Source organism: Salminus brasiliensis, chromosome 1 (assembly GCF_030463535.1).
Source record: "Salminus brasiliensis chromosome 1, fSalBra1.hap2, whole genome shotgun sequence".
In the NCBI taxonomy this organism is placed as follows: Eukaryota; Metazoa; Chordata; class Actinopteri; order Characiformes; family Bryconidae; genus Salminus; species Salminus brasiliensis.
The window spans coordinates 89511119-89523771 of NC_132878.1; the positions used below are offsets into that span (position 1 = coordinate 89511119).

The 12653-nt window shown below is 40.9% G+C and overlaps 1 protein-coding gene across 33 annotated transcripts in view; it reads right to left on the reverse strand.

Moving 5' to 3' along the window:
• Positions 1-12653, reverse strand: part of rims2a (regulating synaptic membrane exocytosis 2a) — a 268366-nt gene that overhangs the window by 75365 nt on the left and 180348 nt on the right. For 27 of the 33 annotated variants that reach the window (XM_072692313.1, XM_072692325.1, XM_072692312.1 and 24 more), the window contains one exon: positions 11374-11406. The exons of the other annotated variants lie outside the window; for them this stretch is intronic. In XM_072692313.1, coding sequence (XP_072548414.1) covers positions 11374-11406 — 33 coding nt within the window. The remainder of the gene's footprint in view (positions 1-11373; positions 11407-12653) is intronic. 33 annotated transcript variants of the gene reach the window in all.

The window sequence follows — 12653 nt, forward strand, 5'->3', positions numbered from 1 at the left end:
CAAGTGATGCCAACCCAAAAAGGGAGGCCTTATTGCCAAGGATTTGCGACCATATTAGGTCATTGAGAACCAGGGCTTTCGCTCTGCGTACTTTGGAGCTGTGGTACAGCAGCGCACCATCTCATAGATATCTTACTGACACAGCGATACTTACCCTTAAGTTTTGATATCGGACAGATATAAAGGATATTGGAAGTAAATTCATTATGGATCATTATAAATTCTAAAAGTGGAACCACACAGTGATTTTCACACATTTATTACCCAACATGTACTTACACTAGAACAAAATCGCTGGGCAACCAATGCGCTCCAGTGATGCTCAGCAATGCAAAAAAGCACCTCTTGGGGCCTTGACTGCTGATAGCTAGGCTGCATGACCAGGATTTGAACCAGTGACCCTCTATTCATAGTGACAGCACCTTAATCTATCTGAGATCCAATAACTGTTTAATAATTGCACAACTCATAATCAAATCAAATTGTGAGGGGTGGACATTCCCACCACCGCTGAGGACATTTAAACTCAAGGCCTGACAAACCTCTATAGATAAGCACTCATACAGGACAGGATTATTTAAAAAGCTTCATGCAAACCACCCCTCTCCCAACCTCACAAGACGGATGTGCTGCTAAGGCAAACCTAACTAAATCGTGAGGCCCAGAGGAACACTTTGATTTGGAAATCAATTTGTTTTCTGTCGCGAACAGCAAGAGCAGGAACAAGGTCCAATCAGCCACGGCCAAACAAATTGAACAGACATATGGCAAAGCAGTTAATACTGAGTCAACTGACAGGCTGTCAAAGCACTGCAGAAAGTAGACATTTACTCCATCTATCTTTCAGATTGTCCTGCTGTTCGTTAATTCAAATATAGTCTTAAATAACCCTCCAATCCCCAACACACAGTTTCTCAAATCTGGGCAAAGCTTCAAATGACACATTTGCTTTTGTCCAGGTGTCATTAAAAAGGCAAGTTTCTAAGCAGCATCTGTTCAGTTCTAGACAGTTGTATTTCTTTTGCTGTCCTAAATCTGTCTAAAGCAGTACTGGGATATTGATCACAAGGATGTGGGTTCGATACCCAGGTCTGCTAAGATGCCACTGTCAGGCTCTTAAGCAAAGTACTTAACCCTGTTTGCTACAGGGGTGGAGTACAGTCTAGGTTAGATTAGAGGTATAACGTACCATCACTTGATGTTTCTGATGGTTCTTTAGCTATTTAAATGTTCATCACACTCACATCTCTATTGCAAATGTTTTTAAATAATAGAACCAAAAATGGTTCTGCTATGGCATCACTCGAAGAACACCTTTATTTTTAGTGTAGAATGGCTGACCCTGCACTCTGTAAAGAGATGAATTTGGCTGTACTGTATTGTATTGGTTACAAAACCGTGGGTTCAATACTCATGTACGCTAAGCTAGAACTGAATGGGCCCTAGAGCAAGGCACTTAACACATCTCTGGAAAGCCATAGTATGGCTGACCCCGGCTTTCTTAGCTGCGATATAAGAAGAGGAGAATTTTGATGTACTGTATAAGTATAATGACAATAAAGGTCCTTGCTTAGCACCCAGCTAATAAGAATTTTAGACTTAGTCCCAGGTTCACACTTGGATTTTGAATAAAGCAATCTCATTTCCAATTACTCCTGCTCTTATTAGAGCTTCACAATGCCAAACCACTGAGAGTTCTCACACCAGTACTGCCCTACTTTTGCAGTACTGTGCCTTTTTTATTCCAATTACTCACTGCAGTGCTGCAAACCAGGCATCCCTCTTTTTTTCTTTGTATCACACTTTCTCCTAGTTCTGATCAACAGCGCTCACACCATCCACTTCATTATCGCACATTCTATTCTTCGCATGCTGAGAAAAAGGGCTAGCAGAGAGCAGACAAACTTCAGAGGGTTTTAAAGATGGATAGGAAAGAACACAGAACACACTGTCTGGCGTGGAAGAAAGAACAGAACGCCAGAGGGTGGCAAAGCAGGGCCGGACCAACCTGGTGGAGCCGGAGGGGGGTGGCCATTAGCAGGAACAGAACCGTTGTGCATGTGGCGCTGGTCCTCCCACGTCACTTCTACCAATGCAGGTCGGTAGACATGGTCAGTGGAAAAAAAAAACATACGGTCTGCTATGCTACTTGCAGCAGGAAGCTGCTTGTCCACTGTACTCAACACTAGTGTTGGGTGGATTGGCGGTGTAAAGCACCGTAAAACACTGTAATCACACAGTCTTCAGCTATAGTCACAGTTACAATCTGTAGCTAGCAGTAGGAGTGCTGCTGATGCTGTTAATATCTTTAACCTATTTAAACATCTGGGCATTTGATCTTCATTTGAACAATATTGAGAGATGGAGGTCATATAACTAAAGAAAATCTTTTATAAAATGTAATTCATAGAAATGTATATTTTTTGTGAGAAAAAGTTAGAACACCCCCTATTTATTACTTCTTAAATGTCTATAATTAGAGTCAGGTGCAGATGATTAGAACATGAGAGGATTCCGTAGACATTTTGCTTGGTTTGCTCTTGATTGTTAAAGTGAGTGGGATCACCATGTTCAGATCCAAAGATCTCCCAGACAGAAAGGTGATGCAATTACAATACATTTAGTTTGAAAGAACATCAAACAGTGGTATCAGTATCAGTAACAGTGGTAATCTTAATAAAGAAGTACATATTTAATGGGGTGTCCTAATTTTTTCACATGACCATATACATTTAAAGTGCAGTGGATTTTTTGGTGCACAAAGAAGCTGTACAATTTTACACTAATACTGAAAATCATGCTGAGATTGCTCACATACCCTGCCTCAATTAAACTTCGTTTACACCTTGTCAGTTCATACATCTTGAGTATCAAGCCACATAAAAACCCAGATGCACAAAAAGCCACATGTTACGACAGAGAACAGGTATCTGTCTTTCCATGACACATTTGACAACCAAAACCCATCCAAATAGAACTCAAATACCAGTAATAACTGTCGTGCAATGTGTGAATTTGCATATTCTGTTGGATTTCAGTTTGAGTGTAAATGCATGTGGTTAAAATCTTATCAGGATACAATCCAGATACTAGTCACATGAAATGACCAGGTGTAAACAGGGTCCTAGACTTTTCTCCACTGGACTTTCATATGCACTGAGTTGTTTTTCAAAGTCAGCAATTTTGTGACTGATGCAGATTGTATGACTGACACCCAAATCTAACTGATGAGCTTTTAAAAAATGTAATTAATTTCAATTAAATTCAGTTTTATTTATGTTACTGTGTCAGTGGACTTGTAATTAATATTACATGAAGGTCTCACAACATTCTGCGACAGTTCAGTTGTGATTTGAGTGATCTGGTCACCAATAATACATCAAACAGCCTTTTTTGAATTTGTGCCATCCTGAATGCAAATGTGCATGTTTCTATCTAGGCCATTTCAGCACCGAGAACATCTCCTTCCTGATAGGATTTTGTGCCATCTACTGGCCAAATGTTGTAAGAGCCACATAGTCAGTTTCCTTACTCATTAAGGTACAGGTAGGAATCATGACGTCCGATGTAATGCCTCTGAGTTCATTACACTCTCCTTTCTCCTTTCTTCTTTAAAATGAAGCTGAATGAAAATGGTCTAAAACTGTCAGAAAACTGGCTTCTCATTTGTGCTGCTTATTTGAACGGGTTTGACGGGCTTGTCTAGGGAAAGTCAGCGGAGGGAAGAACTGAGCTCAATCTCATTTAAGAGCGAGTACAGGGCTGCACACTAATAAGTACATACTTCACTGGACTGGCAGGTTGGATTAAGGGACAGTGCGCAAGATGGACTGACACTTAACTGCAGAGACAACAGTCTGATGAGCCTTCATCCTGAACTGCGATCACTTCCATTTAACACATTCTGCCTGAATCCTCCTACTTATTCACAGCACAGTGCATGAACACGACAAACCATTTTAAACAAAGAGGCAAAAGAGAGAGAGAGAGTGAGTGAAATGTAAAGTGTGAGACAGAGTGAGAGAGAGAGAGAGAGAGAGAGAGAGAGAGAGAGAGAGAGAGAGAGAGAGAGAACAGAATGTGGTAAAATAAAAAGGGACAGACTGGCCTAGAAAGTATAATGAGAGGCAGAGTGGGAGTTAGAGAAATGTGGGAGCTATAAATGACAGCAAACACACAGAGTCACGCACACACACACATGCACTAGGGCCCAACCGGTATGAACGGTTTGTGACTGATATTGATTTGAAGGAACCAAACCTTCCTGCGGGGGCATCCGTGGCCTAAAGTGGGCTTAGAACCAGAAGGCTGCTGGTTCGAATACCTTGCATCAGCATAAAGTGGGGTTAGGGGAATGAAGGAACAGTGCTTCTCCTGCCTCAACATTTACTGCAGAGGTTCTGAGAGGTCCAGGATACAGACAAAGGCTCTGCCACTATGGCCCATGGATCACTGGTTTGAATCCTGGGTCATGCTGCTTGCCATCAGCAGCCGGAGCCTGAGAGAGCACAATTGAGCTTGCTCTCTCTGGGTGGGTAGATGGCTCTCTTTCTGATGCTAGCAGATGCAACAGAGCTGGGTACCCAGCGCTTTCCTCCAACCGTGATGGTGGCTGGTTGCGCATGTGCAGGGGAGGCATGTGTCAGCCCTTACCCCCCCCCCACCCACTGTCAAAGAGCATTACATGTAAAAGGGGAATTACAGGTGACAGGGATACTAATGAGTTGGGTAATTCACAGCAGAGGTGCTCCACCTATTACTCAACTGTTGCCCTTGGTGGCTCTTCCAATCCTCTGTGTGTGTGTGTGATCACTGCCCCTATTCACTAGTGTTTATGTGTTTCCTGCAGCGGAGACTAAATTCTGTTGTACTGCAGTGACTTAATCTAAATATTAAAGCTAATAACTGATCATATTGCCATATATATTTTAATATGGTCCAATAATAATTATTATTATTTTATGTAACACTAATTAAAGGTGTATTCAGGTCTTCAATAAAGTCCTTTGAGATTTCTAACTGATTTCTTTTTTCTTTTCTAACTTGATTCATTTGTTTAATGATTTGTTTGAGTTAATTGTGTTTTTAAGAGTTTAATAAATGACTAATGCATGAAGACATGCTTAATATTTTAAAGCGAGGTTCTACTCATTACTAATTAGAGACTAACAAATTTAATAAGTCAATTTGCATCTGTATCCATTCATGGAACATGGTAATACGGTATCACCTTTATGTCAGTATATGTTCTATTCAATAGTTTAGTTTATCAGTGTTTGGCTGTTAAAAAGAGGCTCAGGTGCTACAGGTTCTACACATCACTAATTACAGATGAAACAGCACTAAATAATCTGCATAACAGGGTGGTAACAAGGTCCTTATTGTGTATTATTACATCTAATAATACAATTATTAGTGAATGTCATGTAACTGATCTCAAATTATGTACTAACAAAGAATAAATATTAATGCATAGTGAGTATATCATTTAGAAATGTCTCAATCAGGCTTTACTGAAGACAGACGTCAAGACCCACCTCTAATAAACGTCTAATTTATGCTTCTCTAAATAAAGTGTTAACATTAATGGGAATGAATGTTTGTTTCATTTAGCTCTTACTGTTTTTATATATTCTGCCAGTTCGTCTGGTGCTTCATCAGCAGGGTTTTCACAGATAAATCTGGGGGAACTGACTATTTGCAGATTTTACCAATGTACCAATCTTATTTTACCGACGTATCAGTCAGGCCCTGAGTGATTTTTTCAGAATTTGAGAGCAGAGGTCAGAAATTCACTGCAAGTTCACACCTCATTCAAAACTTGCCTTTCCTTCCATTGGCTGGATGCTCCTGAGGCCTTTCCTCATAGTCTTTCGTCCACAGAGCAATAACAGGACACAATGAACAAACACAAGCACTTAAACACTTTAGCATTTCACTGCAAGTTATACTGTGTATTACTATGTATGTGACAAATAAAATTTGATTTGATTTGATTTGATTTGACTTTAAGCAAATTTCCTGCTTACAGATTAACCCTGTACACACAGGATTTGAACTAGATTCAACATTTGAATAAGGGTGATTCTTCAATTAGGGGAACTTTATGGCTCTAGGTCATAAATTAGAAATACTTTATTACTAAATAAATAGCTTTAGTATTAAATTGATTATTTATTGCACTGCCCAAAAAATATTTGCACCAAAATCATGATTTGAATTTTTTGTTTTAAACATCAATATTTTACTACTCTGGCCTCATCCCCAACCCAGACGTTAAACCTATTCCTGCTCCAATATGAAAAAATAAAAAGTGATCAACTCATTAAAAGTAGTGTATGTTCTTACAATAACTGATTGCTTATAATGACTTATAATAACAAAGATACAGAATGTATTATTTACATTTATATGTGTCCAACTTCTGCTTATTTTAACAATATATGATCGTCCCCAGCATTACTGTCATTACCACAGCAGCCTGTGGTTTCTGTAAGGAACTATTTAAAGGTAACACTTTCATGTCACACATTTTTAAACACTTTATGTTGTAACCATGGAAACGGAGACTGACTGGAGAGCACATGTCATCCATGAGAGAAAAGTGAGATTCTGATGTCATTTAATCATGTACTCCTGCTGATCATGGAGTGAATTCATTGAGCATCATTACTATTCATACCACTGTGGTAATACTGTTTTAAAGAGCATCTTTAACTACTAACTGTTGAGTAGTGTTAGGAAATCCAGGACCTAGGGTTTTCTTTTCTGAAAAACTTTTATTACCGCAACACATCATTACCAACACATCACTGGTTGTGATGGTAATGACAGGTTTTCAGTTTCACCATCAGTCTCTTTTTAACAGTTTAGAAATAAAATGCATTTATTCATAAGTTAATTCTCCCTGTTTTTCAGTCAATAAGACCTCAGCGGTCAATAAGCTCAGTCTTGGCCAATTCTGTACTTCAAAGCATGTAAACATTGCCTTAACATAATTCATGTAAAAATACTGTTAAGGGGCACAGAGTAGTCCAGCAGAATAAGGTTGCTGTCACTATGACCAGAGGATTGCTAGTTCGAACCCCGGTCCTGCTGCTATTGGCCTTGCTCTCCTAGCTCCAGGGTGGGTAGATGGCACTTTCTCTTCTCCCCACATCACTACAGTGCAGACTGGCATCTGTTGGATTCGGTGTCAGTTCGGAAAAAGAGGCGCTAGGTGGCTGTGCACTTGTCAAAGGCGTGTGTCAGAGAATATGAATGGCTTGGGTAATTGGCCATCCAAATTGAGAAGAAAAGACAAAATTTAGAAATAAAATAAATCAATAAATAATAAAATTACTGCTAATTTAAGTCAGGATGATTAAAAAAAGAGCCCTCAACTGCAGTACAGTGTAGAAACGCCAGTCACGTCTTTATCTGTTACTGAAGATGGATAACTGAACAGCAAGCCTGGAGTTCAGGTGCAGCTTCAGAGACAGACGAATCTGATAGTACTGCTGTTCGGTCCAGAGCTAGGCTTTGTTGTTAAGGCAAGTTTGTGAATAGAGGGGGAAATATGAAGATGTCAGCACTGAACTGGAAAAGCTGATGCAGACACAGAGAGTTAGTTGAGCATGCAGCAGGACAGTAGGCAGAGAAGTACCACACAAACACACACACACACACACACACACACACTCTTAAAAACAGCCTGGTCATGAGAAGGATATGGACGAACACACAAACAGATGGAGGGATGGAGGAAGTGCAAGCTGCTAGAAAGTAGATGCTATGCCAGAATAGCAAGTGTGTGAATGTTAAAAGTGTGTGTGTGTGTGAGTGCATATGTTTCTCCTACAACAAAATCACAGAGTGCTGGATACCGGTATGTGTGTGTGTGGGCGTGAACTGTGTGTACTGCCATGTGTGGTCCCCAAACCATGTGCCACGACTAGTGAAGATTAAATTAGCTTAGATGTTTTACAGTGTGTGCAGAAAAGATGCAGAGGTGGTAAAGGTCTTAGGATCAGTAGCTCTAATAAGTCTAGAGTTTAAAGGGTTCAACAGAAAAGTAGGCGGAGATTCAAGAGGGCACACCTGCTTCCGCATCAAAGGACTGTACAGGGGTGGAGTAATATATAAAAGGCCCCTCCTCCTCTTCATCTGGGGAATGGTCAGAAACAAAGGGTGATGAATGGTTATGATGAAAGTATATAGCACAGATGGAGAGGTCATGGCAGTTACGTGATAACTGATCAAATGAAAAGATGTTTATGATATAGATACAAGCTTAACTGCTTAACAAGCTTAACTACAGTTAGTATCCAGCAAAAGTTTGAGTACAAAAAGAAAAACAACAGAAATATATGACACTATATACACCAGCTGATCAGACCTGCTTCACTGACATTTTGCTGTCTAAGACTCCCACCTTACATTTACATTTCAGACATTTAGCAGACGCTCTTATCCAGCACGTTTACTCAGTTTACTCAGACCAAATACCTTTAGCTGGTTTGTAAGTTTAGACACTACTAAACACAAAAGTCAGTATGGAGACCACAATACTCGACACTACCCTGCGCCCAAGTACTCTCAGAAAAGGTGGGACTTCAGTCGATGTTTGAAGACGGGGAGCGACTCTGCCGTTCAGACACCCAGGGGAAGTTCGTTCCACCTCTTCGGTGCCAGGAAAGAGAAGAAAAGGCCCCTGCAACTTATCCAGAATGCAGCGGCACGGGTCGTCTTCAATGTTTCTAAGTTCAGCCATGTCACTCCACTGCTGCGTTCTCTTCACTGGCTTCCTGTAGCTGCTGCCCGCATCAGATTCCAAACCTTGACGCTGGCCTACAAAGCCCAGAACGGACCAGCCAGCCCCTCCGTACTTGATGGCCATGGTCAAAAGCCGATCCGCACCAAGAGCCCTTCGAGCTTCAAGTACGGCTCGGCTCGACCCACCATCCCTCAAAATCCACGGAAGACAAGCGTCCAGGCTTTTTTCTGTCCTGGACCAAAATGGTGGAACGAGCTTCCCCTGGGTGTCCGAACAGCAGAGTCCCTCACTGTCTTCAAATGCAGACTGAAGACCCACATCTTTCGAGAATACTTGGGCGAATAGCAGAGTGGTCACCTTACTGTCTTGTGTTTAGTAGTGTCTAGACTTAGAGGCATCTTTGAATTTTTAGCCTTTTCTAACTAGCTGAGGTTTTTCTTGGGTAAATAGGAAAGCACTTTTGTAAGTCACTCTGGAGAAGAACGTCTGCTAAATGCCTTAAATGTAAATGTAAATGTAAGAAAAAGCCTGGATGCTTGTCTTCCATGGATCTTAACGAATGGCGGGTCGAACTGAGCTTCAAGTATGGCTCGGCTTGACCCTTCATTCCTGGAGATCCAAGCCTGCTACGCCACTCAGGCACAGTTTCCACACAATGCATCAAGTACAGGATTCAGAATTCTTCACACAGAAGTTCCGTAAAAGACCTAGATAGGTCTATAGAGGGTGGCTGAATGATCACAGTTAGCAATACATGCTACGCTAGCTTTCTATCGCTAGTTTGTGTTCATTATTGCTCTAAATTACGTGAAAGCAAAATTATGAAGAAACTGTCTTCCTTCTCAGCATCTTTAAAGACAGCATTCTCGTCCGTACACTGTGACAGTGACCCGTGTACAGAACAGCAGTACATGCTATCCACTGTACAGACTAAGAATGGACAGTGCTGTACCAGCACACACACACATACACACACACACACAGTACCAAGGCTGCTAGTGCTGGCTGGCTGAACACTCACATGCCTTGACAGTGATGAAAGGTTTTCTCTCAGGGATTTGACAGCCCCTAAGGCTCTCTCTCTCTCTCGCTCTCTCATACACAAGCACACGGCCTCTCATTCACGTTCTCATGCAACACAGCCTTTTCCAATAGGTACAAAGCTAATTGTTTTCTGAAAAATGCAAGATCGTCATTTTCCTCTACTGTACAGAACACAGAATTTGGAAGGACTGGCCCTAGGCGCTGGTCTGCAAATTCACTGAATGGCCCCAAGAGAGCTCATTTCAATAACGAGCCACAAAGAGAATTCTAATCGGATCGTACTGACGCCCACATTACACAGACAACCTATTGACACCAGCAGTAAAAAAAAAATAAAAATAGATGCACTTATTTCCCCTGAGAGCATCCCTTTGTACAGGGTAACACCATTTTCCAACTCATTTACAGAAGCATTTAATGGACAACTCCAGCATGTTTCAATCCAATCTCCATCTGCTGGAACTGTACTTTACAGTCGATTACCACGGATCCATAATTCCCCAGAACTTACTGGCTCCAAACACAATTATAATAGCAGCTAATGGATGGTGGTTGAGTCTGATAAGCCTCTACTATAAACCAGTTTCAAAAGATTAGCTGAGAAACTGTCAAAATTGTCTGTAAAAAAAAATTCGGCCACATACACTGTATGGACACAAGTATTGGGACAGCTGCTGATTTGTTGTTTCTTCCAAAATCAAGGCAAACAATAAAAAAGTATATCCTGCTTTTGTTGGAGTAACTGCCTCTACTGTCCAGGACAGGCTTTCAACTAGATTTTGGAGCACTGATATGAAGATTTGATTGTAACAGTGACAAGAACATTGGATGATCACCACCCTAAATCATGCCCAACTCCACAGCGCATCCCAAAAGTATTGGATGGAGCACCAACCATCATTCCCGAGAACACAGTTCCACTGCTCCACAGCTCAAGGCCACTGCACGCCTGACATTAGGCAGCATGGTGCCAATAGGTTCAAGGTTATCTGCTCCAGAGAGTACCTGGAGGCATTCATTAGATGGGGTGTCCACAAAAATTTGGACATATAGTGTACATGCACTGAGGGAACTGTCATTGTCCGTAGAAATCAACCAACACAACACAGGTAAATCAGATAAAGATCAGATTGAAAAATGCTGCAGGAACAATACTTTCCTTCTCACGATGTCTGTATGTATTTAGATTCAGGTTTACCACAGTGGTTAAATGGCTGTAGCTCCAAAAAGGGGAATGAGATAATGAAGCGACACAGTTCTACCTTACACTTACACACAATCACGCACATTCACAATGGACTGCCTGCAATAGCCCCTTCACCATAGCCCCTTAAACAGCTCTAATAATGGCTGGAAGCCATAACTCCTGTCTTTCCTTATTGTAAGCTACATGCTAATTATACTATAAATGTACTGTAAAGTGAACAAGCAAGTACTCGTCTTGGAAAAAGAGTTAAAGCTAGAGTTAAACTGATTCTCTGTGCAAAGTTAGGCCTCGTGGCTATTGCAGATGGGTTTAGCTCATAGCAGAACCTAAATCTGACAGGCTAAACCCACACAAGCAGGCTACAGACCTGGACATGGCTCAACTTCTTCCCGGCCATCTTCTGGGAAAGAAACGAGAGAGGGAACCAGAGGGAGGTCATGAAAAGTGGTGCTCATGCATTGGCCAACGCCAACACAGCAGACCATGCATGGCTCCAATGTATCCAGCGACACTCAAACAGTCAGAACAAATGGGGTAACTGCAGCGACGTGACCAAGCTGAGTCTTAAGTCACCAGCAGTCAAGTCAAAGACAACGGCATGTGTAAAATAAGTCAAATGTAAGTTAAGGGTGGGAAACATGATGACACAATCAGGGATGTCCCAGTCGGGCTGATCCAGGTGAATTTTAATGGATCAGATACCAGGCCTATTACCTTCTATCCCATTTTTCCTTTATTTAACAGAGATTAGCTACAGGTCTGCAGCAGAGAGGCAGAACATTAGTCAATAAAGAGGTCTAAATGACTGTAGTGTGGAACTTATTTCCAATGGAGTTTAAGAGATCATAACTGGCTAACTCTGTCTTAGCTGACATAACAAAACTGGCAGTTAGTGTTCTCCTCCAAGCATGTTGAGCTGGCCAACACTGTTGCATTAGCAGCTATTCAAAAAAAAAAAAAGGAGCTGGCTGGCTTCATGTATCTTGGAGAAAGCACATCCTAGCCTTCATATTCCCAGCACTGGTAGCACAGCTAATTGGTGGGAATTGGCAGTTATGAAATTGTGAAGAAAATTGGAAATGGTTTCCTTAAAAAGAACATTGCCAACTCTCTGCATTAAAGGCTACAAATGATCCATTATGCTGTTAAGGCATTGATTACCCACTATTAATACATCAGTAAACTCTTTGTTCATTAGTTATTACCTAGCAACTGATCAAGTATTTAGCAGTTAATAACTGAGGACATTGTTAACTGATGTTACTCTGACATTAATTCATACCTTGTTTACAAATGATCAGTGTACTAACTGCTACTTATCCCACTGCCAATCAATTCATAAGTGTGTTTACACATATTAAAAAGTAACATGAGAACTTATGAGTACCTAGGTGTTAATTTGTCTAGTCATTATATGTTAAATAATCGATCAATTTATCCTTACATTTCCCCTTCATTCTGCAGCTTTGGGTGTCAGGCTTTATTTGTATGTTTTATACTTTATTTAAAGGAGAACCAAAAAAACAGTATATCATTTATTAAGATATCAATAACCTCAGTAACCTTAATCTGGAGTTTATATTATAATAAATCCACGTCTTGTTTCTGATGATTACTGTGAGTGATGTGCCACCAAATAACCAAGAG